This window comes from Vanellus vanellus (assembly GCF_965231255.1).
Source record: "Vanellus vanellus genome assembly, chromosome: 5".
Classification (NCBI taxonomy): domain Eukaryota; kingdom Metazoa; phylum Chordata; class Aves; order Charadriiformes; family Charadriidae; genus Vanellus; species Vanellus vanellus.
Genome location: NC_138910.1, coordinates 71,710,445 through 71,736,765, shown reverse-complemented (window position 1 = coordinate 71,736,765; position 26,321 = coordinate 71,710,445). Strand labels below are relative to the sequence as shown.

Genomic DNA, 26,321 nt, shown 5'->3' with positions numbered 1-26,321 from the left:
AGAAAGAGTTATTGCAGGAAGGTCTTGGGATTATTTCTTTCCTCCATGAATAAAGTTCTACAGTTCCTCTTAAAATCAGACCTGAGGAATTTACAGAGTGGTTATTGTACATTCCTTGGGAACGAAAAAATCTGAGCAAGTAGTTCCAGTGCATTAAAGCAATGAATAGAGGAAGTGAAAAATATTTTAAATTCCTATACAGTGTTACATTTCAAAAATGTCCTGGTTTAGGACATTAGAATTTGGGGGTGAGGGGTGGCTTTTTTGTCTCTCTTTTTTCCCCCCTCTAATTTCTCTGAACTTGTTACAAGTTTCCTTCCATTTTGCCCACCACTTCCAAGCGACTAAATAGAGAGAGGCCTGGAACGATGACAGAGATGCGAAGTGTACAAAGGGACCGGAGTGTGGTCCGATAATTCTGTAATTGGAGCTGCTCGAGGCGAAATTTTTTTCAAGCCAGTGTAAATGGGGATCGCTGAAACCCTTAACAATCAGTCTGTCAGGCTGCTTCTTTAATGGATTGCTCTGTTTAACTCTCTCTGTTTGTCACTGGCAAGATGACAAGAGAAATTAGTGTACTGGAAAATATAAGGTAACTGGCAGCTCCCCAGCCCAGTTCCATGGCCCCGCACACCCCAGGCTGCTGCAGCACCGGAGCCCAGCTCACTGGCTGCTCTGCCACCTCTATGGAAGAGGAGGAGGAGGAGAAGAAGTAGGAAGAGGAGGAGAAGGAGAAAGAGGAGGAGGAGGAGGGGTGGGGGGGGCTTGCAACCTCATGCCCTTCCGAGGGGTAGGAAGACCGGCAAAAATACCCTGCGGCTCTGTGACTGACATAGCGGAGAGTGTGTAAGGAGAATGGGTCCCCCCCAAAGCTGGGGGGTCTCTGAAGCACTGTGCACAGCTGGCTGCAGGTTGGGAGCGGGGTGGGGAGAGCACCTAAGCGTCCTCCCAAGGCCAAGTTGCAAACCTTTCATCAGCTCTAAACCGGCTTTGTCTTCTGCTTTTATACCACAGATACTCCTTTATTATTTTTTTTTAAGTGCTGTGGGTTAATGTCAGTCTTCTGGGGGCGCTGGGTGTAGGGTGGGAGCATTCAGCCTTAGAGGAGATGCTTCCAGTGTGTGTGTGAGTGTGACTGTGCGTGAGCACATGTGAGTGCGTGCAAGTGAGCGCTGCTTTGGGGATGCTTCGACACCTCCATTGTTCACAGCCAGCCTCTGAAATTTGGCAGTGACGATGCCCCAAGGCTAGAGATGTACCTTTCGCTTTTCCCATGAAATTCCATTCTGGTTTGGCTGAGTTATTTAAAAAAAAAAAAAAAAAAGGTTTGAAAATCGCCATTTCCCTTCTGCTGCCTGCATTCCTCAGGAAAACTTTGGCAGCCTGTCAAAACAATAACTGAACGTGAACTTTCTAAAGAGCTGGCCCGGTGCTGTCTGCCAAAGCAGCAATTCAGCACAGCTCAGTGCAGCGTGTCCTTTCCCTCACCCCCCCACTGTGCCCACCCCCTCGCACACCCACCCCTGGGCACCCTTCAGCACAGACGTGTCCACCCCAGACACCAGTGGGCAGAGCCCGGGGCTGGCATACGCTGCCCAGCTGCAAAAGGCACACACACCTCCTTCTCTCCTCGCAGGAGAGCGGCTTTCCGCTTCCAGCCCCGACCGTTACTCCTGCGATTTTTGGGGCAGAAACCTCTGGAGTAATAAGGAAAGGCCAGTCCAAACCTTGCTGAGGAATACGTTAGATCCAGCTGCAATAACCTACATTGTAGACATTTATTTAAAAGATATTCTTCTTTTTTAAATGTTATTTCCTATGCTAAAAGAATGTTGTTTACAATGCATAGCCAAGTGCTTTTAGGTTAGGAAATGCCTAATGTATGATTCCTCACAAGCTCAACTCTGTGCATGCATTGTGCTAGGACCTTTACGTACGTGAGCCCCTATTTTGACCTCTTTCCTCGTCATGTGGACACGGGAGGGAAGAGGGCACGAGCTGCTCCAACAGCTGTAAATAAGACACTTCCTAACACCAAAGTGTTTCATCTGAATGTTTTTGCAGACCGCATATTATTCTTTAATACAGGTTTTTAATGCAATATATAATTTTCAAACCAAAGCACCCGACTTCGGCACACTTGCCAGAGTTCCTCCTCACCACAGAAATGCGGTCGCATCTGGGGTGGAGCGAGGCAACTGTTTTGCAGCCTATTAGGACGTAAAATGACTCTAAAGCACAGAGGAGGCAGCACAGTCCTCCTTGAAAGCACCCATTACATTTCACATGAAGGTGCAGGAGGATGCAGGGAGGGAAACTGCTGCTACTTAAGGCTCGCAGGGGTTAATACTCTTAATCTGGTGGCAAAAGCATAGTGGTCCTGGTGTATTTTCCGGGCTCAGATTGTAGAATTCAAGGGAAAGATGGTGCTTGCACCATCCCCATGCTGCCAGTGCCGTGCTGGTTCAGGAAGACAGGATGAACCTCCGTTCCCATCATCTCTTCTCCTGCCAGCAAGCCCCAGGTTTAGCTTGCAGCGCACTGAGCAGTGCTGAGACTCCAGAGGCAGCATTGGAGTCAAAGACGACTAACCCTCCCGCCTTCCCTCGTCTCCTCATCACCAGGAGGTGAGAAACAGGCAGGAATAATCCGTTAACTAAGCCAAACGGCCACAACTGGATGTTGTCGTGCTGTTACTTGCAAGATGCGGCTGCCCCCGTGGGAAGCTGGCCACCAATTACAGCAGATATTCCACAAATCCTGGTGTCTGTGCAGTGCAAGGCTAGTAATTTCATGTAGCATTTACTGCCATCCAGGGAGTCATCCTTTCCAACATGAGCGCAGCTCTCCTTCTACAAGCTCCCCTCCAGCAGGCCCTGAGCTTGTGCTAACAGTGAAGCTAATATTTGGATCTCAGGAGTGGCCAGGAGTCTCCAGCCTGCCCCAAAAATCTCTCATCATTTTAGTGTGTTTGGCTGGCAGCACTGTGGATTCAGCCCCGCTCCCTCCTCCACCCCTCCAACTATAAAAGCCTGTTGTGGCCTACATTCAGCTGTCGGATATCACATTATCGTGGCTCGGCAAAGAGGAAACCAAGCAGTTTGGCACAAATGGCTTTTCTGTGTTCAGCCTGTTCCAGCGCGGGTCCGTTCGGCTCCTCCTGAAGCACATGGAAGCGCTCAAAACTTCAATATTTAATCTTGCCTTGAAATGCAAATTGTCAGATCCAAGGAAATGAAAGCGAGCGAACGCGCAGCCGTCAATGCAGGGACATCGGGGAGGCAGGAGACGCCGTGCTCAGCCACCCTTCATGGTGGGAACTGGCACAGGGCTGCAGGGGCTGCCCCCCTCCTGCTTAGTGTGGGGCACCAGGCCCCTTTCTCAAGCACTGTGCACCCTGGTGAAGCATTATGATTATCACTGTTATTTTATTTCAGTGTTTGAATGTAGCTCTTCCCAACTTGGGGTAATCTAGTGCTCAGCCAAACCTTGAGCATCCCTGAACACTCCATGCGCTCCCCATTTTGTTTTGGTTCTACGATGGCACTGCCATGACACTGGACGCTCAGACTTTGTGCCTGTGGATGAGAGACACATAGGCAGAGGGTATTTTGCAGTGTGTAAGGCAGCACACGTGTCTCCCTCCTTTGCCCCCTGGCACACACATCCACGCCACTGCTCGCCCCTATTGCAAGGCAGGCGGTGTGGTAGGAATAGGAGCACCCCATGCATGTGTGTTGGGAGCCAAGTAATCCTGGATATATTATAAGCACAGTTTTGAGGAATAAAAACACATTAATATTCCGTTCTCTCAAGGCATTATCCTACTGTTTACCATTACACACAATCCTTTGCCTTAAATTGCATCTTTGATTAAAGCAGCAATGAGAGAAACCAGTGCTAATAACAAAATGTATTCTGCTTTAAATCACTAAAGTGAAAACATCAATAAGCTGTAACCATCAGTGCCGCCATGAAAATGAAGGCAACCACCATGGGAAACAGCAAGGATGAAATCCACTTTGCCAGCATAAAAGCCAAGTAATTAGGTCTTATGTGGGTGGAACTTATAATGAGGTGCAGGAAGGGGGAAAATGAATTTCAACCCGAGCCTGCCTCCTCCTCCCCCCTCCCCCACCCCCACCAGAGCTGCTAATCGAAGTTTGGGGCTGCAGGAGGGATGGCAGCCCCATTTCTCAGCTCCGCGGGGGTCTGCAAAGCAGCATCCACATCTCCACCTGCACCCGCCACCCGACCCTTGCGGGGCAGCTCTGCCCCGTTAGTGGGCAGTGCATGGTTTGTACCCACAGTACCAACTTAAATTTCACTGGGGGAGATGGGTGCGCTTCTGAGGAGGGCATTTCACTTTGAGCAAGCTCCAGCTGGTATATTGTATCAGCCCAAGAAATTGAATTTAAAAATTAGAAAAAGGAATCATATCTGGTTATCATGGATTAATCAGAGTTTGTGGATGGGGATATAAAATTAATTTATCTACAGTGAGTTATTTGAATCAAAGCCCTGTGCTCCTCTGCAGCTGTCCGTGCCTCAAGCTCTATTACTGGAGCAGCGCTGGTCTCAGTTGCTTGCCATGGAAGTTGTGATACATCAGCAAACTTCAGATCCTCTGCAGCCAGCTCTTCCCACATACTCTTACACTGGGTACAGGCTTTCAGTTATTCAATGTTACAGCCACCATCCGGTCCACCTAAGCCAGGAGTATGTTTTCAGGAGCCTTCTACCTAGAGCACTAGTTAGAGCTAGAGAAATTATTCCTAACTTACTCTTCCATGCTTTAAAGTGCAAATAAAGCAGACAACTTCAATGCTGAGTTTTGTAATGTTCACTGACATCTCCACAGCAGATCAAGGTGCTCATCTGTCCTTGTTGCTGCGACACTGGATGGAAGTCTCCAGAAAGGGCTTTTCCTTAACTTCTCAATAGCTGTCATTTTGCCTTTCTTTAAGGATTCTTTGCCGTACTAAGACCAAGGCTGATTGCCGAGCTGGCTGCATTTCTGCCACCCGCCGGTGCATGTGGGCTGCGGGCTCAGGGTCTGGCCATCAGGATGCAGCTGGCAGCCAGGTTGAGGTTCAGTTTCACCTATGTTTGCAGCGCCGATTTATCCCAAAGCTTGTGAGACGCAGCCATCTGATTTGGTGCTTTTTCCTCTGCTTTTTTTCCCTTGGTTATGTCGCTAGAAAGAGAACTGGGTTTCCCTGGGGGTCACACTCTAGTTAGTGGGCGATTATGATGCCCTCTGAAATGGTAGAGTTATTAGTTGGAATACACAGCTGGCAGCTTCCAGGGACATGCAAAAAGTAAAGCAGGGGAGGAGAGTCTGATATTCTAGCAGCAGGGCGGGCAGCTGGGGGTGATGTGGTGGAGTCGGCCAGCCCAGGCCCCAGCCGGGGATGGGGACAGCAGCTCTACCTGCAAATGGCTCCCTGGGCCTGGGCTGCGGCCCAGACCCCATCCCAAAGGGGGCCGCCCTGGCTGGAGGGTAGCAGGTAGGCCCGGAGCTGCGGGTCACCAGTCCGGGAGGGGGTGTACCCCCCCGTCGGTGTGGACAAGGGCCGTTGCCCCACCGGTAACGTTCGGGGGGCCGCAGGGCCCATCCCGGGAGCTTCCCCGGCCGGGTGCGGGGCCCGGGGGTTCCCGCCATCCCCCTCAGCCCCGTCCCCCCTTTCCGCCTCAGCGCTCGCCTTTCTTTGTCCCGCTTAGTAACTGGGGCTCCTAGCCAATCGCCATCGAGCCGGCCGGCTTCGCCGCCATCTGATTGGGTAGGCCGTCCGGAGCCCTCTGCCAATCCCGGCGCTCCCTGCTCCCTCAGACAAAGACAGCAGCTCTGGCAACTGGGCTCGACTCCCCCCACCCCTCGCGCGTGCTCCGCGGCAGCGGCCCCTTGGCGACAGGCCAGCCGAGGGACCTACCACCTCTCCTGCTCTCCTCAGAACGGGGGGGATCGGGAGGGGGAGTCGCTAGGAAAAAGCGGCGGGAGAGGCGGACGAAGTGGTGAAAGGGAGCCGGGGAAAAGTTAGGAAAGCGGGGAAATCGATTGTTGTTTTCTGCCAAGCTTTCCTTCTGGGCACGTCTCGCCGGCGTGAAGACGGACGTTTCCCCCTTCTCCTTCTTTTGCCCACCCCCCTTTTGCCTTGTGGAAGCGCCCGCTCGCCCCCCCCGCCCCACCGTCCTCCTGGAAGGGGTTAAAAAGCCGGCGCGAAGCCCCGCCCCACCGGGGGGGCGTGGCCTCGTCCTCGGCAAGAGGCGGTTGGCGACGGTTGGGCCCCTCAGAGCCTCTTAAAATGAAACCGAGCGGGGCCGGTAGCGCCGCAGAGAGCCCGGGGCTGCCACCGACGGGAGCCGCCTGGGGCCGTGCGGGGCTGCCAGCTGGGCACAGTGGGCGACGACGCTGCCGCCGCGGGTTGCCCGCCCAGCGCTGAGCCAAGCCGAACCGAACCGAGACGAGCCGGCGGGCCGAGCGGCCCCCAGCGCTGCCCGCCCCGCTCGGGCTCCGCGCCCGCCGTTATTGTTGCCCGCCGCCCCCTCCTTTCTCCTCCTCCGCCGGCGGAAAGAATTCATCCAGAGAGCGAAATCTCCCCCCCCCCCCTTTTTTTATCCGCTTTCTTCCCACCTCCCCGCTTTTGTGTGTGGGGTTTTGTTTTGCTTTCAGCCCGGTGTTTTAAAAATAACCCGAAAATGGCGATTTTTAGAGAGAATTCAGGAAAGTGGCTTTTCTGTGGAAAGGTGTCTTTTTAAACAAAAAGAAGCACTCTATATGTATGATATACATTTACCTATCTTAGTTTCTGCAGGGCAGCTGCTGAGGTGGCTTGTGTCGCGGGTTTTTCTTTTTTTAATTAAGTTTAATTCTGTGATTTTTTTTTTTAACTTTTTTTTTTTTTTTTTTTTTTGCTAGAAGTCTTATTTTAGAGCCGGGGGGATTCTTCTCGGCTCTTTTTCCCCCCTCCCGTTCCCCCTTTTCCCCTCACCCCCCTTGCATTAAAGCCGAGAAAGCCAATCTCTTATTTATAAACCTGCCGGGACTTGCCTGTCGCGATGTACAACACGGTGTGGGATATGGACCGCGATGACACGGACTGGAGGGAAGTGATGATGCCCTATTCCACTGAGCTGATATTTTACATTGAAATGGACCCTCCAGGTAGGGAGCCGAAGCCTGCCTGCCTGGGCACCCCTCCGCCTTTCATTCCTGCTTTCTCTCCCCTGCCCGTCCTTCCTCCTTCTCGCAGAGACTTTTCCCATTTGGAAAAGGAGGGGGAATCTGCAAAGGGGGAGGGGGATGGTGGGGGGGGATATAATAATATCTGTAGTTAAACTTTGCGTAAACTTTCCAGGGACTTGAACTCACTGTCTCCTGGGCAAAAGTATTTTAATACGGGGTGGGGGGTTTGTTGTGTTTTGGGTTGTTTTTTTTTTGGGGGGGGGGGGGGGGGAGCTGGGAGGATAATTGCAATTTATGCTGCCTTTTGGGAGGTGGAAGGAGGCAGGAGGAGGAGAGCGGCTCGCAGCCCCTCTCCCGAGTCTTCTTTTTTTAAGCCTTCATTGAAAACCGTATATTTTGGCTGTATTCACTTCTAGAGGAGCGTTTTTATTAGCCTCTTCACCTGTGTGCCTTTATGCGCCTGTAACACTTTGATGGTAGTGATTTACCTACCTCCATTCAGTTCCAGTTTAATCGCTTTTACAGTCTCCGAGACCCTTTTCTCCCCGGCTCTCTTCCAGCATTGACAGATGAGGTGTGTGTTGTCGCTGGGTTTCGGTGCTGGGGGGGATAATACTTGAGAACAGGCTGAATCCATCCCTGGAGGCACTGTTACTTTGATAGCGCTTAATAACCTTGTTCAGAAGAGTTCGATGCAACTTTTTTGTTGTTCCCCCCATGGATTGCCAATGCTGAAAATGAAGAAATGCGTTGTCCCCTTGCTTGCCCAAAGTTTTTAGATGGGACAGAAAGTTTCTTTTGTGTCTGAAGAGTGAGGGAAGGCTTACATGGAGAAAAGGTTGAGTCTTTCTTTGGTAATGAGTTAAAGTAAGCATAAATTGGTACTGGTAAAACTGTATCTATACCTGTAAGAGACTTAAGAGGCTGAGAACAGTAAGGTAACTGAAGGGCCTTTATGTTCTCAGGTCTCTGATCTGTACAGACAGAAGATGCAGTAAAACATGCATCAAAAATCTTAGCCTGCAGAGAAATTGATAGCAAATAAGTGCTCCTAAGAGGTATCTTCTGTGTGGCGTGTACTGTTAGACTTTCGAAATGCGCTTTTCAATCTGTGCTTGAATCATGGCTTGTATCTCCAAGTGTGGTTTAGTTTCTTTGTTTCAGCGCAGTGAGCTCCTTTTTTCTCTCCTTAGGTGTGTGGTACTTTAAAAGAGGAGGAGGTGATCATCCTGAGATTTTTTCATCTCAAGGACCTGTACTCACTTCCTCTGGTAACTCTGCTTTAAAAAATTGGACAGATCTCTCAGATGCACAATACTGGCCACTACTCGTTAAATTCTTGTGTAGCTGACACTACCTATTTTTAGATGTTACTCCTGGAAGCATGAAGTTCTGTCAAATCGGTTTGTTTCTGTGAATTTCAGAGAGTATCTTTCCTGTAAATGCTTTTGATTTTAACTATTCATGAGGTTAGTATTTGTATTTGCTTGTATCAAGCAAACAAAAACCCAAGTTCCACTGTAGGTGACTTAAAACAATTGGTGTGGGGGTTTTTATTAAAAAAAAAGAAAATAAAGCCCTTTGAATGTCTTAGTGCAAGGAGGCTGCTAAAAGGGACTGGCCTAATTGAAGTGGTCAGAAAACAACTTTCTAATATTTCTGCAGGAATTCAGCCATGGAGCCCTACAAAGTTTACATTAAGAAGCAGCGCTTTTGTCATTAATAATGCCAGTACTTCCATCATTGAAGCTTTATTGTCAGGGATCAAGGCTCTGCAAGGTCCAAACACCACTTAGCAAAAGGACTTATTGTTCCATGCTGATGATCCCTAAAGTGTTCAGTAACTTTATCTTTAATATTTTTAAGCTAGAAAAGCCAGAGCTGGAAATGTTGCATGGGCTGATCCCCATGTGTGTGTCCTGGCTTCATAGAACTATAACTTTTAAATTGCTGGGGGAGGGAGAGCATGGTGGAGGTGGTCTGCTTTTCCCTCGTCCAGAGGTGGGGTGGGAAAGCGTTTTCTGGTCTGGGATGATAGGCCATCCCTAAGGGGAGCGTGGAGGAATTTATTTGGAAGACTTAAACGCTTGGCATGCCTTGGAATAAAGTCACAGCATTTGCACCCGGTAACAACCACAACTCCATTTGGCCCACTTCCAACAAAAATTTGTGAAGGTTTTCAGTATAGCATTCCCCTGCACGGTGGCTGGAGTTCCTGAGCCGCTGAATGGTGGCAATATGTTTTCTCAGCAGCGCACAAACTAACAATATGCAGCGAGTGTCCCCGCTGCCAAAGGAGGCAGCACGGTCTTTTGTTCACCGAACTTGCGTGAAGAGAACCCTGGTTAGTCTTTATGCTGCAGGACTGGGCATCTACTGATACCGGGAGCCAAGTGTTTCAAATCACGCATGACTGATCGTGATTACATTTTAGTGCGTCTGAATTTCAGGCAGAAGACAAAAGCAAGGTGAACATAATGTGCAGTGTCACCCATAACCTCTAAGTCAAGGGTGGGGATACTGTTTCTTGTTAAGGGCCAGTAGACCTTTAATTTATCTTGGCAGGCTGTCTTAATACCCACCTTAGCATTGCCCAATAATGATGCAGAAATAAAATCCTGTGATGGCAGGCAGCCTACAGTGCAGCCGTAGCTTCTGTCAGGCCTCAGTGCACCTGCACCAGCTTATCAGTGTGCTCATGTTTTCTGTCCAGGGTTGTAGGAGTAAGTGGATGCTCAGAGCAGCTCCTGAAGGCTCTCTGCTAGAAGGTTTGCTCAGAAGTTCAAAAATAATAATAAAGTTGATGCCTGTCATGCAGGAGTCTTTTTCCAACTCCAGCAGAGGCAGGGTCAGGCAACAAGGGATTGCTAGCTTTCTGCTAGCTTTTAATCCATCCTAAACATAGGAGTGGGACAGTTTTCCTAAATAGAGCAGTGGAACTAGGGATTTAGTTCTGCCAGCCTTGCAAAGCATGCCTTACAGCAGTACAACTAATACAGGAGCAACAGTGGTGGCAACCAGCAGGGTGACTCCTGTTACCTAATGCTTTTTCCTTCTGCTCTCATGGCTTTTGGCATACTAAAATGTATCACAGGCATAAAGTAGGATCTATATGTGGCAAATAATACTAGGTGCAACTAAATAACTTTCAGTGTCTAAAGACAAAACTGGAACCATCAGTTGCATATAGCTAACATAGTAGCTTCTAAACTTTCTAGTCAGGATTAATTTAGAGTATTATGGCCCTATCAGCATCATATGCTGGTACTGGCATTAGGAAACTGTTTGTCAGGGGTTCACCTCATGTTTGTTCTTGCTGTGGGTCTTGCTGTCTGAAAAGACAAGGAAACAGGTTACTGGATTGAATTTAGTTTTTATTTAATGACATCTGTTCAGGTCTGCAAAAAGTTGTTACTGCCATAAGTTAAGTTTTTTGAATGGAGGAGGTTGAATTGACTGCAAAAGTTACCAGAGTAACTATGTGTTACCTCTTATCTAATAAGTAGGACTAAGTAATGTCTTTGCCTCTGTAGATCTGGGATATGTTATTGGTTGTGTTGATGATAAAATGTGTAATCACTGAATACATTTTGTCACAGTTGGATGAAAATTAGTAAGAGTGTTCCACTGGGATTTCAGACACAGATGTCAGCAAAGATATTTGGCTCAACTACAAATTAGAGGTTAGTTTCATTTGTGTGGGTTATGAAGAAAACCACAAGTTTAAAGTAGCCTTACTAATGCAGAATGGGCTCTGCCTATTTATGAGCAGCTAATAGAATAAGTGTCTGTCCTAAAGCTACATGAAAGCTACCTTTTTGAAGCCTGGTAGGCCCAAATATGACCAACCGCGTTTATAATTTGATCCAACCATCTTTTTCAAGAGTATTACTCTTCCTTGCCTCATATGCTGAGGCCAGCTGTAACGATGCTGTTGCTACAAAATCTTTTAATAATGAACAGGGGGGGCAGCAATAATCTATAGGTTGCTTAGTTTAGTCTACTTTGCAAAAGCAGCACTGCCATTGTATGAGTGACACAAGTATTCAAGGGAAAAAGTGTATTTATTCATTATAGTTTCTATTTCCTCCTCATATATAATTTGACAACCCTTGTTTTAGGGGAGTGATACTATAATTGTAATTTGGAAAATATAGGGTTCTGATCTCAAGGGCAGTGGTTACTCGGATACCAGTTGTGCTGTATCATTATCAGTGTTATAGTGGAAACTGAATGTGGCTTCTCAAATGGGGTTTGTGGTATGCAGTAGCCAGATGTAGGTGAACACTGCATGTGTATGCCTGACTAGTTTTCCAGGGGGAGAACAGATGCAAATTTTAATAGCATTGTCAGTATTGTCCTTCAGCTTATCTGAGCTGACTCCAGAAGCTTATCAAAGTTCTGCTCTTATACATCTTAATTAAATAAATAAAAATAGTAGTTCTATTCATGCATGTAATCAAGACAGCAGCACTGTAGCAGCAACTGTCTTTGTTGCAAATTTAAGTCTTGCTGAAAGTCACGTTTCCAAAAAAACAGATGTTGGGGTTGAGAGTTTCCTTATTACAGACGGGAAGTTTGTGCAGACTGATTTGGGGTAGAGCAGAGAATAAATAACGCTCAGTCACTTCTATTCTGCATGTCCTGGAAAACAGTTTGGATTGGAGCCTCAACTTCTGTGAGGACAGTAATGTGAAATGCTTACATTCTGTTCTTGCTACACCTAGATTTCTCTACTGGCCTTTTCATTTAATGATTGCTATAACCATTTTTTATTTCTGATTGCATTTTTCAGGCTTGCTTTTGCATTCCTTGCATTTGGTTTTCGTTTTGACAGCTCTGTTAAAGAATATCACTCATCAGCTTTCAATTAAATACATGAACACACAAAATATCATCATTAATATAAAGTGAAATGATGTTTTGCTTGAGATGAGAGAGCCTGCTTTAAAAGGCTGACATTTTTGTTTATCAGTAGGCTTTCAGATGATGTAGAAATAGTTGGGGAGGGAAAGCTTGCTGAAGGCAGTTGTTCAGCTCTGTGTTCTGTAAAGCTGCAGGCTTATGCAAACTAAAACACAGGAGAACATTCTGAGAAGAAACCAAGCTCTTCGGCACATGTTTGAAGGCAAAATCTGCAGCAAATGTTGTTTCTGCTATTGTTGTTCTGAACCATTTTGTGTATTGCATGATGCCTATACCTGGCAGGAGTTAATAACTGTGTTGCTTCCTTCTACCTCACCTGTTTAAAAGGAGAATGCTCTTCTTGGAGTTTCTTTTGAGGAATATATTTTATTTTTTTTTCCCCCAAGCAGCAGAGTTGACTTCTGTCTCTGTCATTGCCTGCATGGTATCTTAGTCCAGAATGAAGCTATTCGGGCTTATCTTTGCTCTACAGCTTGGGAAAACAGAGAGGCATAGCTGGTCATACACATCTGCGCCCAGTACTAAAAGCAGTTGGGTGCCTTACATCATCTCATGTTGGTTGTTTAGTGAGTCACTTTTTGGGCAGAGAACTAGGGAACACTGGAAACAGCAGCATAAAGAATACTTTTATCAGCATTCCCTGTATGTTTTTAAGCTTTGGCTTTATTATTGTCAAAAAGACTGTTAACTGTGTTGAAACAGGTTGCTGTAAAACTTTGGCCCCATTAAAGCAATAGGTGTGTTCTAGTTGGATTTTTGGAAACTCAGTAGGTTGCTGAGTAACGCTTAAAGCGCACTCTCCACTCGTGTATTAAATGCCCCTATGGAAATGAGTCAGATTTTTCTTTTTCTTCTGCTTTTTATCTCCTTTCTTCTGACAGGTTAAAATCTGCACAATAGCTAAGTAAGCAAGAATTTGCTTCTGCACATAAAATAGCATATGAGCTGGTGCCGGGTACCCAAACAATGTGAGTGGATGTTACCTCTTCTAAAGAGATTTTCATTGTCCTTCATCTTTTCTGTGTCCTCCACTCAATAGACAAAGATGTTGCAATGTCTCCATGAATATATTCCAGTACCTTAAGTTCTTCTACTCTTTCTGTAGAAAAGTGTATATATACAGGGAGTTTTATAAGAATTCATACAGTTCAAAAGAAGTAAAGTGCAAGTGGTACCTGTTGTTGCCCTTTACAAAGAGGACTCCAGCTGCCCTGCAGGACACCAACCAGCTGCCTGGTGAATCCTGATGCCGAAGCACAATGCACCCTGGAGCTTTTCTGTAGCTGAACAGGATCCAGGTTCTTCTCTGGCTTTGAGTCCGGCGGCACACTCGAGATGGCTACCTTCCATCCAGTGCTCTTTGAAAAAGGAGATGAAATACTTCAACCGCTTCAACGTGTGACTGCTTCCAACATTCGCCTAGACTCTCTACCAGTTTTTGTGAACTGGAAAAAATGTTATTTTAATGATAGTTCATAGGAATGTTACTTCTAAAATCAGATATTCCTGAAGCTGGTGCATGGTTATTAAGGAAAGGCTTGAAAAACATCATGTATCTCAGCACAAAAATGTGTGGGTTTGGACAACTCAAAAACACATCAGTCTGTATCCCCTTCGTCTTATTTGTCTTTTCAGTTCAGAATAACTTGAGTTTTGGTGTCACTTTGGGACTCTTGTACTTCAGGTCAGTTTTCTCCTTCAAATATAAACTTTCTATTTCCTTCTATTAACTACTACTTACTCTGTTATTTTCCTCCTCTTCCCCATGAAAGAAAAAATCCATAGGAGCTGTTTTTCAGGGTTTTTACCTTCTGTAGCCTTGTCCTAAATTTCAACCTCTGTAGTCCCAAAAATCTGATGCTGCACGTGCTTATCTTTGCTTTTGGAGGAATTCTTTCCTTCTTTGCATCCCTTCCCTCAAAAAATCCCCCCCCCCCCCCCCCCCCCCCCCAAAAAAAAAACCAAACAAACAAAAAAAACAACCAACCCAAAAAAAACCCACCCAAACCAGGCCTGAAAACAAGCCAAAAAAAAAAAAAAAACCCAAACCAGGCCTGCTGCAATGGAGCTAGAGGAAAAAATGATGAAATGAGGGAACACAGCCCAGTGTTCAGTTGTGTTTTTCTTTGAGCGTAGGCAGTAGGGCTTATACTCCAACACCTGCACCAGGAAAATGTTTTAGAGGTGAGATGGATGAGAAGTTCACAGGCAATATTGGGTATATAAGTTCTGTTGCCTGTTGCAACCCAAATTTGTACATTGCAATTAAATTTCCCAGGCTGTTAGTATTCATGCTGCACTGTCCCCTGTATCTTGGGGACATCATAGGAATCTAGATCGTTGGCCCTCTGAGGAACTGCTCCCAAGTGTCAAATTGGAAGTCTTTGGTGTTTGTGGCATCTTTACTCTGATTCATCTCCTGTCTCCGAAAGTTGTCTCTTGAAGGATACAGGGAAGCTTGAATCAGAGAGATGAATGTTTAAGATCCTTTCCATTTCAAGGGTACAGTACAGGCTCACTGATAAGTTTTGGGACAGTGAAAGAAGTCAAACTGCTGCTGTGAAATGGATTTCATTAAAATATTTTGAAGACCACTGTGTGCTTGAGTGAGGAGATTGAATCGATTTCTTTTGTTACACCTTGAGATCTCAGCAGGAGCAATGGCTGTGCAGTCTGAGCCTGACTAGCCTACTCCATGTCTGCTCTGAATCTCAGCTTCTGCTGAGGGCACTGCGTAGGACTGCATGGGTTGCGACTTCTGCCTCAGTGGAACTTCCTTCATGATCAAGGATCTTGGAGAAGATGATACGTGACACAACATACAACAGTTTTCCTCTGAATACTTTTCTGCCTTCAAATTTCCTCTGGAGTGTTGATTTGAAATGCACCTTTTGATCTTGATTTAGAGGGCTCTCTGTTAGCAATTTAGGTGGTGTTGAAATCTTTCTACTTTGGTAACTAGAAAATAGTTTGACATAGCGCAAGGACAGGTACTGTATGAGGGGCAATTTCACGTACCGCTCTGAAAGATGTGAGCCAGTGGTAAGCTGAAATAAAACGCTGCTTAAAGCAGCAAGAGTCTTGTGTATTTACAGCTGTATTATTATTATTTTTAAGTAGGCTCTTGTGCAGCAAACTTCGCAGTAGTGTCGATTATTTCTGTGAGTTGGCTCTCCTATGAGGTTCATACCTGCTGCCTGGATGGATGGTTAGTCTTTGAAATATCTGGGGAAAATAGCCCTGGGCCGTTTTTATTTAAAATGGCTTTTTCTTTTGGCTTGTGTAGGTCTCCTAGCCATCGTGTGTCACTGCTCAGGCCTGACTTCATTCTCTGTCTTTGTTTTTTTGGCTTTGCAACTTCATGCAAAGGCTGGAATGAAGAGGAGATGCTGTGTTACTTTATAATACAGAAGTCAAAGATCCTAGTGTCATTTATCTGACAGACAGCATCTTCCATTTAAGCTCATGAAGTAACAAACCTTGCAAAGTAGAGAGGAGTGCTTGTGAAATGCCCCAAAGAATGCTGGATTTGACCCAACCTCCTCACACACTGCTGTTGTCCACCATTCTGCAGGTGTCCCAGAACAGATAATCTTTTAACCTGTGCAGTAGCTGTGGATGCTTGTGAAGAACAGAGTGCCGCAGAAATCTGGCAGGCTGTAGGAGGTGAAACAGTGGTTGGGAGGTGTGGGAGAGGACTGGATAGCTGGGGAGTTTTCAAACAAAACAGATCTTTATCAAAAAAAGCCAATTAATCAAAACTGAAATATTTCTTAAAGGTGTTGGGTTTTATGAAAGTTCATAGAAACACAAGCAAAGCTATAATGGGAGTGTTTTCATTGGAAGCCTGTCTGGCTTTCTGCCAACTTGTCTGCTGTTTTCTGTAACGAGATATTGAAAGACTTCAATTCTTTGAATATAGCTTACTCTTTGGCATGTCGCCTGTTTTGGGGGAGGAGAGCAAAAATGTGAGCATGCCTGAGGTTCTGTGGCCAGCAATAATGCGATCGAGTAGCTTCCTTCTCCATCCCTTGAGAAGTTCTCGGTGCGTGTTAGCTGCCCTTTGAGGAAGGGCATTGGTGCTCAGTACTTTGCAAAAGGGGTTTTGGCAAGAGAACTGACGAGCTGAGATGTGGAGCTGCCAAGATAACTTACCTGCCAGGGTTGGGGAATGAACTGCTGTCAGCAGGTGCGCACGACCCCCCTTTTTTGCCAACTGAAAATCTCTGCAAAAGGATGGTGCCTTACTGCTCTGGCTTGCACACGTAGTACATAATTTCATGTGTAAGCACCTTTGTTCAGCATATGCTTTTTTGTCAGGTGTCTTGAGGGGAACTCATGCAGCAGGGACAAGTTGAGGACAGGACTACTGAAGGAGGGAGAGATTTTGAGGTTTTGCCTTAAAAGTGTTAGAGAAATTGAGAAAAGTGTTTGAGAAATTGAGTAAAGACTACAGAGAGCAGTTAAAGATTGGGGAGATTTTTATTTATTTTTTTTTTTAAAAAAGCTAGCCTACATTTTCATTCCGAGTCTTCATCTACACCTTCAAAGGGAAAACCCTTCTATCCTTAAGGACTATGTCATTAAAATGTTAGCTGGCCTAACTCTGCATGACTTGCATGTTTCCATAGTAATGACACTTTCTAGAGCTTACAGTTTGCAGGGTACCTACTGTACGTCAGCCTTTTTGAAGCTGAGTAACTATCTCAGAAACCCTCTGTTCTGTTTTCTGCTTGTCACAATGTGGAGGGAGAGTAGATTTAGAGTATCAGAAAGAAGGCCTTGTAAACAAGCTCATGGAAGTGCCGAGTGACTTGAAATTGACTTTATCAGAGTATTTGGTAGTTGTGATTATTTGTAACAGTAAGATAGAGTTCATACTGCATTTAAACCTGCTATGCTTTTAAGTATCTGGCCTGCAGCTCTTGGAAAATACTGGAAGAAATAAGTTATGGAGCCATTCTTAGACTAAGTGGCATCTGCCTTGAAACTGCATATTTCAGTTTAATTAACTTTATCTTGTACACAAACACTGCAGCCAGAGAAGAAACAGGCTGCTCCACTGGATGCTGTGTGGGATGTAGCACTTGAAGACCCAAGGCATTCTTCTTTTTTCACGCCTTCTGAATTATTGCCATTGAAAGCCCTCACACCTAGGGCTCGGTGGCTCTTAGATCATGTAAACTTGTGAAGTTTTTGATTCAAAACCTGACTGGGAAAAGTGCATATCTTATGGAAGTCATGGTGTACTTTGCCAAAATGAAATTTGGGATTAGTATAGCCTGCTGCTTTCTACAAGAGACTTTAATTTTAAAAAAATACAACGGTGCTAAACTTGACACTTGCCGGTTGTCTTGGTGTTGGAGGTGGTTTGAGTTTCCAGGACTCAAGTCAGTAAAATCTTGAGTAACCCTTTTAAAAAGCATTTCTACGCCATCAAGAAAGCATCAAAAAACATTACCTTGGCAAAGCCTAATCAATAGGCTTTTCTCTCTAAGGACCTGTGCTGCGGCTCTGCAGAGCAGCTCAGCTGAAGCTACCTGCTGGAGCCGGCACGGCAGCCTTCACGCCCTGACGTCAGCAACATCCGATCCCGGGCCCGGCCGGCATTGGCTGCCGCTGCCTCTGCTCCATCACCAGCTCTTTTTTATTTCCCCCCGTCTAAGTGACACTGATCTGGGATTGGGATTTAGCTCAAGCTAGGCTGCTTGGGGAAGCTAGGAAGAGGGGACTAGAGTTGCTAAAGAAAGAAAAACCAGAGATGCCCGCTAGCGCGTGAGGGAGAGCCAGTCTGCTCTCATTGCTGTGTGCCAGGCGGTCGCTGAGGGCTGAACCTGATCTTGGGAATTCACTTATGTCGGAGTGGAAGGACCCAGCTGAGCTGTTGCCTTCTGGGTTTTGGAAAGATGTGTTGCAAAGATGTCCTAGAGATACCGTAGGGGAAGGATGCTTGTGTATCTGGTGCTAACAGCAAGTTCTTTATTAGAACAGATAGATCCATTGTGCTGTCAATCACTTGAGATCAATGTCCTTTCTCTCCCAGGAAAAAGGAGGCAAGAAACCATCAGGATCTGTTCACTCCGATCAGAGCTTGTTTTGAGATAAAGTAAGATTGTGCCTGTGGCTAGATCAGGACCCAGTGACATGGAAAGAAACACGGCTGCTCTTGAAAGCATTTTTGTTGACTTCAAGCCAGCCTTATTTTACTTTACTTTATGATTTTAGCTGTCTAATGTTCATCAAGTATGGTATATAAAACTGTAATTTTTTTTTTAAAAATTGTATCAAAACCTGTAGACTCTTGAAGGCTTTTTGTAGTTTCTCATAGAAACATCACAGTATTTTTCCTAGCAGGGTGGTTAGTACTGTCTAGGTACTAGTAAAAACTATTTTAGGATGCCTCTTCTAGCAACCCATTGGGCCAATGTTATGACAGCAGCAGTAGGGTAGATGCTGCTCTGTTATAGTAGACTTGCCATGCTATTGAAAAATGCTCCTCTTGTGTCACCACAGGTTCTGGGCTGTGGGGTTTAAACTACTTTTGTGCTCAGTTCTTCGTTTGCACAGACTACAATCATATCGGGCAGAGAGGGTAGACAAGAAACACTGAAACAGATGGGCATGTTAGTCTACTGGGTAAAGCAATAGCAAGGGCCTGGTTCTGTATCCAAGACAGGGGAAAATCTATTATGACTCTGAGTTCAAAGTATTTAAAGTAAAGAATTAGATCCGTAGCTCTCTGGAAACAGGATCCACCCTTGCAAATACTTTTGTATTTTTAAAATGTGCAAGCTATTAAAACACATTTTTCAAAAATCTGTTGTGAAAAAGACTCGCTTCCATGAGTCAGGTTTTACAGGAACTGGTCCAAGCCTTATTCTTCTCCCTGGAAGAATTTCCTCTCAACTTTGTCATGCACAATGAAGTTCTGCAGACAACCCCCTGATAGTGAGAACTGATACCTACCTATTAAGGGAAAGAAGGGGAAAAAAAACAAAACCCTGTAGTAAGGACACATGGTGTAATATCTAGTGCTCTGTGTCCATATGCCAAACTCCTGTTCCTTACCTTTCTGGTCTTTTGTTAGTTTGCTTTTCTGTGCCCGGTGCTTTGGAATGAGCCCTAACAAAGCTGCTAAATAATTCCACAGCATATAAAGGAGCAAGACTTAATCTTATGAGGAGGGCTAGAGAAGTATTCAAGTACTCTAGAGAATACTTGAAAGCCTCTTCTGGAAAGCCCCTATTACCAGTGTAAAACAGGCTTTCACACTGTAAAATACCTTGAAGTTTTTGATATGCCCAAGCCTTAACTTGCAAGACCCAGTGAAATAACTGCTGGTGCTGGTGTAGTTTTCTAAGAATTCTCCATGCTGTTTTATGGGGCATTATTTTTTTTTAGATGAATCTTCATGCACTTGTTCGTGACTCAGAAGCTACAAAAGAATCTTGCAGTCCTGAATAATGTGCTCTGGGCAATCCTGCTTTAGCAGGGGAGTTGGACTAGATTATCTCCAGAGGTCCCTTCCAACTCTGAAACTCTGTGATTCTGTGATAGATCAGAACAGCTGTAGGTTTTCTGAACTCTGATTTACTGCCAAGTACAGGCACTGATGAGACTCAACCACTGCATGTGTCCTGTTGCTTGCTTAGAGTGTGTGGGGTAGCACAGTCCAGATGTGAGGTGTGGAGGAGGGAAGACCTGAAGACACTTTCTAATTCAGGAACATTGAGTGGAGATGGAACAGCATAGGGCACAGTAAATACAGGTGATTCTACAGGCTTAGCCTGGATACATGCTCCTCTGACCCTGCAAAAGTGGGATAGGTCTGGGAGCTTGAAGCAAAGTGGGGTTAGAACTGTGTCTTGCTCTCAATGATGCTTTGTACAAATAGGTGCTATACAAACAACTGTAGTAATTGAGCTAGGAGTAACTGAAGCCTCCTAACCAGGAAGCTACTTCACCGAATCCAAAGGTTTTCTCCTTCCTTTTATAACAAGACCTGTTATTGCCTCAATAGATATGTGCACACCTGAAAGTTCCTAGCTCACCCCATAAAAAGAACCTGTATGCTATGGTATAATGCTCAGTCCTGCTGAATGAATGCTGCTATCTGAATCAGGTGTTTGGTCAGCAACCCCAGGGTGCAAACGTCTGGGTCAAGGTTCAGATTTAGTTTAGATTGGCTGGATTAAAGATTCTACTGGTTTGTCTGAGAACAGTAAAGTTACTGTGTTGCATATTCAACATGAAATGGTATTTGGAACTGCAGTTGGAACACTGTTTTCTCTTCTTTAATGTGGGAGGTGTGGCTCGGAGGTGAGCAGCTGGATGGTGCCAAGTAGCACACCTCTCTGTTAAGCCATTCCACACTGGAGCTAGAGATCAAAATCTTCTTTCTGCTCCCTTTATTTGTATTTCTACTTGTGCACTGGGATTGTGCGCGTCTGAAAGATGGCTGTTGTCAGTGTGTGTCAGGTCTGCTCGCTGATGCTTGTGTAATCTGATGGCTAGGGCATAGGGCTGGGAGCACAGATGTTCCGGCTCTGACTTAAAAATGTTCTAGTAGCAAATCAATGTATGTAGCTGCTTTCTTACGCTGAATTCAAATGTTACCTGCCCCTGTAAAACACTCTGTCTCACGAAATGCCTGAAAAATGCTCGGTTTCGGTGGTAGTGTTCTTGATGAAGCGTTCAGCCTCTGCAAAGCAGGGGAGAGCACTCAAGACATCTTTCTCAAAGAAAATGGTGTAATGCAGCTCTGCTGACAGACAAGTCTCTACCAATACATAAGCATGCCTGTGGCTACTGAATTGCTCCTGATGTAAGGCTTACATTCAAGGCCATGATAAAGTAGTTTGAGCAAAAACTGACCAAATAGAAAGAGCTTCAGTGCATTGTATGCCCTTATATTGTGTAACTTATTTTAAGAACAGAAGTAAAAGCCTGTTTGCCTTGAATTCAGACTGGGGGAATTCTGGGCAGGTATGCACTAGGCCTACAGATGTGCAGTTCTGATTGTTATTCAGGGATTCGTAGCATCTCCTTTCCTGTGGTGAACGCTTCAGCTATGTAATGTGGTGCAGGCACTCTAACAATGACCTAATGTCCCCTTTTGCTTTCCTTTATCACCTCGTGTCCTGTAGTATTCAGAGAGTCATAGCTTTTGTTTCTAACGGGAGCCTAAATGACAAATTAGTATGAAACATGAACCTTGTGTCTATTATGGTTATACCACTGCCCAGTCACCGCTTCTCTCACTAGCAGCATTCTTCCCTCTGAGGAAGAGTCCACCCGTTTGCTCTTAAGGGTTGGCGTAAGGACTGGTGTCTCCTGAGCAACTGGGGTGTTTCCATAGCGGTGCACAGTGCTCTTCAGGCTGTGGCTTTCAAACACAATACACCTTTGTAACTTGTTTGGAGGTTTAGGCAGTGATTGCCCTTGTAGTCATGCCTCAGCCAGTCTTCCTTTTAACAAAACTCTTGTTTCCTCATCCTCCTTCCCTTTCCCCTCCCTCAAGCACGTGTTTGGTTTGAGTACTAGGAAATCTGGGATCACAGTGCAGCTGTTGACGTAACATTCTTTAAAAGTTACAAATTCCATTTATCTTGAAAGAGCTTGAAATCCAAGTTCAAGATGCACACTTTCTCTTGCTTTCTCACTGTCATATTTCATTAACAGTTTAGTGATTATGCCCCTCTATTTACCTTTCTTTATGTGTTCTTTGTTTTCAGCTCTTCCTCCAAAGCCCCCCAAACCAATGACTCCAGTCAATACGAATGGAATAAAGGACAATTCCAGTTTCTCTCTGCAGGAAGCAGAGTGGTACTGGGGGGACATCTCAAGGTAAGCAATATTACTAAAATATATCAATGAAGTTATATTAATATATGTTATTAAAAATAGAATAAGCCTGTTAAAATTTAAGAGAAAAAGAATTTTCTTTTGCCTGTTTTGGGCAGCATTGTACAGGAGGGAAACGCTTCAGGACTGTACTTGGCAAAGCCCCTAAATTAAAATATTTGGCTGGATTCAGGACCTGTGTTTAAGCTGTTACTGTTCTGGTACAGATATTGCCAGTCTTGGTGCCAAGTATTTTGGGTTTCTAAATTTCTCTAGATACGCAAAGTCTTTAAATAAAAGGAGAAAATTATTTTGTTCAAAAGAAAAGTATTTCTGAATATGCTAGCTAATAGTGTTTTGTAAGCTACAATGCTGGGATGCATGCAGTTCAGCAAACTTTCAGTAGGAGCCTTGTTCAGAATAAAAGGAGTTGCATTCTTATTTTTGGTTTCTTTAACATTTGGTTAAAATTTCATCTGTATTAATTTCTATTGCATGATGGTACAAAAATAGCTCTTAGATATGCTAACCATCACCAGCTATACTGAGCAGATGATACAGACACGTACCAAATAAATTAAGTTTTACCTCTTAAGGAAACCCTTTTCTAATGCGCTTGAGAAAATAGATGGCCTGGGTTAGGTTCAGAAAATGAAGTGCCAGTGTTTGTATACTTAATTGCATAAAAGAACTGAAGTGTCCAGTCATCTCTTTGCCTCTTAAGGCAGTTCTGAAGAGTCTAGAATTTGGAACTCTAAGGGGAAACATGAGCATGCCAGGAGTGTGATCAGGAATTGCTCAAACTTGTGCACATAAAACTTTGAAACACTTTTTCAGATAGAGCAAGAAGAGTGTGTTTGCCACAGTAGTTCATTGATGTTCTGAGAAGGGAAATAAAGTTTTCATATCTTTATTGTACCACTCTTATCTTTATAAAGCAAACCCGCATAGATCTTGCTTTTGAAGGGCCTTGGCAGTGATATTTTTCTGTTAATTCTAAACTGAAGCAGAGTGGCAAAACCTGATCACAAAACCCATGAGGCAGGGTTTGTTTAAAACTGCTCAATACTGGTATCAGTTTATTGACTGTGGATTTGTTCCTCAATTAGCAGTGCACATGATAGCAGAAGCTAATGCAGTACAAATTATATTGGAGTGGCTTTATTAGGTTAAAATGTGATACGTGCACATGTAAAGATGGAATTGTTTATGACTGTAATTTGACAGCCAGCAGGTATGGACTGCACTGGGCTGTCAGGGCAGGAGCCATGTTCTTTGGTCAAGAACTTGGGCTGAAAATTTTGTCACGAGCTCTAGGGTGCAATTTACAGGCATAAGCCCACACCCTTAGACCCTATGTATCCATTCAAAGAGGAGAAGGCCATTGGAGTTAACTGGATCCAATCTGTAAAATGTTCTGAGAGGAGTAAGTGGATATGCACGTGATACATAATAGGAGTCAGTTTTACTAACAGAGTGGTTTTCAAGCAGCTAAATCAAAACTTAGGCTATTTTGTAAGAATACTTTTGTTCCTTAGTATTTGAACAAAAAAGCTGCTGTTGACTTTTCTTTGTAAGATTCAAGTAGGCTTCCTACCTCGCTTAGATAATGTTGAGGCTACCTGATAAACTTTAGTTTCCAAATGATTGTATTAAAAAGGGCTTAGTGCTTCTAAGAACCTGTGAGGGAATTGTTATAAAGTGAGATATGTAATCTGGGTGAAACAGTAAAACCTGGCAAGACCCTTAACTCTTCAGCTGAAATAATTTTCTTAATGTTTACAGGTACTCACTTTCACTAAAAGATTTCTTGATTTAGTTTAAAGCTGTGGACTGAGTATCCTTTTGCTTCAGTTGTAAATACGGAAAAGTTGCACTGAGGCTAGCAAGGTTGTAGTGGTTTAAAACGGCTGTAAATAAGATCAGAGTTAAGCCAATAATGAGTCTCTTGAGACTAAAACTGTGCTAAACTCTAGACACCTTTGAGCTATGGTGCTAGAGACCCTTTCTTAAGAGGTCAGGACGGGCTTCTCAAAGGGCACCTGTTTCCTGTGTGGACTTTAAAACCTGAGCAGATTACAGGGAAAGGTTGTGAACTCTGAGACACAGCCACTACTGTTGCTTAAACAGAGAATTCTTCCTGTGGCAGTTGACTGCAGCTGCTATTTTTTAATATAACTACACAAGTTCAGACTTGCTTTAGATGGCCTAAAATACTAGACAGCCTGAGTGTGAAAGAAGTTTGCCTTATATTTTGAAGATTGAACTCCTTATGCATGCTGGTGTTACTGGCTGCAATATTGATACCTGTGGTAAAGATGATCATGTCCTTAATGCTTCTAATTTTGCCTTCCTTTTCATTCTCCAGGGAAGAAGTTAATGACAAATTACGAGACATGCCAGATGGAACGTTCCTGGTGCGCGATGCATCAACCAAGATGCAGGGAGACTACACTCTGACATTACGGTAAGCGTTGAGCAGTTGTAGTCCACATAGTAAAACCCTGAGTATCTAGTTGCTATACCAGTGACAGCAGTGGCTGTGTAATGCTGACATGGCTCAAGTTGAGAGATGTTCCCAAAGGTACTGTGGATCGCAGAATGAGCAAATGAATAGCCAGGTCTGATAGTTGGTTCTGTTCTGTGCATTGAATCCTGTCCCTCACTAAACACTGCTCTAAGGATCTCTGTGTAGATTAGGTGGGACTCAGGGAGGAGAGCCGCTCAGTAGTGCTTCATAGTTTCAGAACTGCTAAGGTAAAAGGTATTTATAAACTAGGGCTTTGATTAATGGGAGTGTGTTGAATATCTCGTCAGCGTGCAGCTCTGGAAAACTGAACACAGTGTCTTTGCAAAAAGAGTATCTCAGGCTTTCTGATCTAAAGTTTAGGAAATATTGAATAGGAGCCATGTCCTTTCTTCATTAAAATTGTCTGCAAGTGGCAGACTTCCCAGAGCTGCCCCAGCCCTGACTATTGCAGTTAGGCAGCAGACTTCATGTGACTAGCTGCTGGTGCCTTGCCCAGCCTGTCCAGCCGCTTGCTTTTGCCAGGCTCCCGAGATTGGTTGTTAGAGGCAAACAGACGAGGTGCATAAGCCACTGCCTGTGTAGCACACCTTTGGGAGTTTCTATGACAGGGTAGATGTTTGATCTTGCCATGAAATTCCGTTGTCTTAATGGCAGGTTTGACCCGAAGGGTGTTGCTTAAATTCTGCTTTGACTTCTGCCTTGAGGTTCACAGCTTGTGCATTAAGGTTTAGCATAATTTGGTTATTTTGCTGAAAACAGATGTCCCTCGGAACCAAAACTGAGAGTGCAGGAAGGACAGGATATTGTCTAAACAGTCGGTGGAAAAAAAAGGAAGCAATAAGCACTATATGTGGAAACTGCTAGAATGTATAAATCTGGTTAATGTAAAGTCCTAAACTTACAACCATCTTGTAATCCTCAAAGGATTTTGTTTGGGTTCATGTATCCTGTACTAGCATCCATAAATCAAAAGACTTGTTAATCACTGTATAAATGTATACTCACTTGTATACTATTAATGACCCCAAATTGCAGGAAATTGTGGGTTTGGGTTTTCATATGGCTCCCTTATTCAGCCCTCAACATCCTCCTTTTCCTTTGCAAAACTTCTGGCAAAGCTAGGTCTTAAATACCATAAGCTGGCTTCAGAATGAACACATAGGAAGAGATTTACTTTGGGCTTTGCTCCTATTCAAATAATAACTGCTGATAATTCCGAGTGTGTTGACTCTTAAACTACCAATATCTGCTAGTATGTAAAGAATCACTATGAAGGTGTACAGTGTCAAAGCCACTTGCCCAGGAATTTCACTGGTGTCTCTATTAGCAGCCTTTGTGTTGAAGAGGGATAGAAGGTTCACAGTAAAACTTCTAAATGACTGTTCTGCTTTACAGGAAGGGTGGCAATAATAAGCTGATAAAGATCTATCATCGGGATGGAAAATATGGCTTTTCTGATCCATTGACGTTTAATTCAGTTGTGGAACTGATTAACCACTACCGCAATGAATCTCTTGCTCAGTATAACCCGAAGCTTGATGTGAAGTTGATGTATCCAGTGTCCCGATACCAGCAGGTAAGATCTTTATTGGACCCCAATAGCTATTGGTGCAGACAAGAAAAAAATTGCAAATGTGTATATGATTTTGTTTTCTCTTTGTGAAGTCTGTTTTTATTTTAAACTGGAAAAAAAAAAGAGGTGAGTTTTCACACTCGACCTCACTTTGCTCATAATAATGGGTCTTCCAAATTGTCTAGCCATTTAAGTTTCTTCATTTTGTCAAGTTTCCCGTCTCCATCTGAGCAGTCCAATAGAGATGGGAAACCCTGACATGC

At 44.4% G+C, this 26,321-nt stretch overlaps 1 protein-coding gene across 5 annotated transcripts in view; it reads left to right on the top strand.

The window, feature by feature from the left end:
• Positions 1-26,321, top strand: part of LOC309672246 (phosphatidylinositol 3-kinase regulatory subunit gamma) — a gene marked incomplete at both ends in the record, with an annotated part of 74,750 nt that overhangs the window by 42,033 nt on the left and 6,396 nt on the right. For 3 of the 5 annotated variants that reach the window (XM_082483704.1, XM_082483703.1, XM_082483702.1), the window contains 4 exons: positions 7,060-7,165; positions 21,847-21,958; positions 24,324-24,422; positions 25,881-26,061. In XM_082483704.1, coding sequence (XP_082339830.1) covers positions 7,060-7,165; positions 21,847-21,958; positions 24,324-24,422; positions 25,881-26,061 — 498 coding nt within the window. Of the gene's footprint in view, positions 1-7,059; positions 7,166-21,846; positions 21,959-24,323; positions 24,423-25,880; positions 26,062-26,321 lie in introns of those variants that run through there. The other 2 variants (XM_082483701.1, XM_082483700.1) reach the window with 1 other exon arrangement.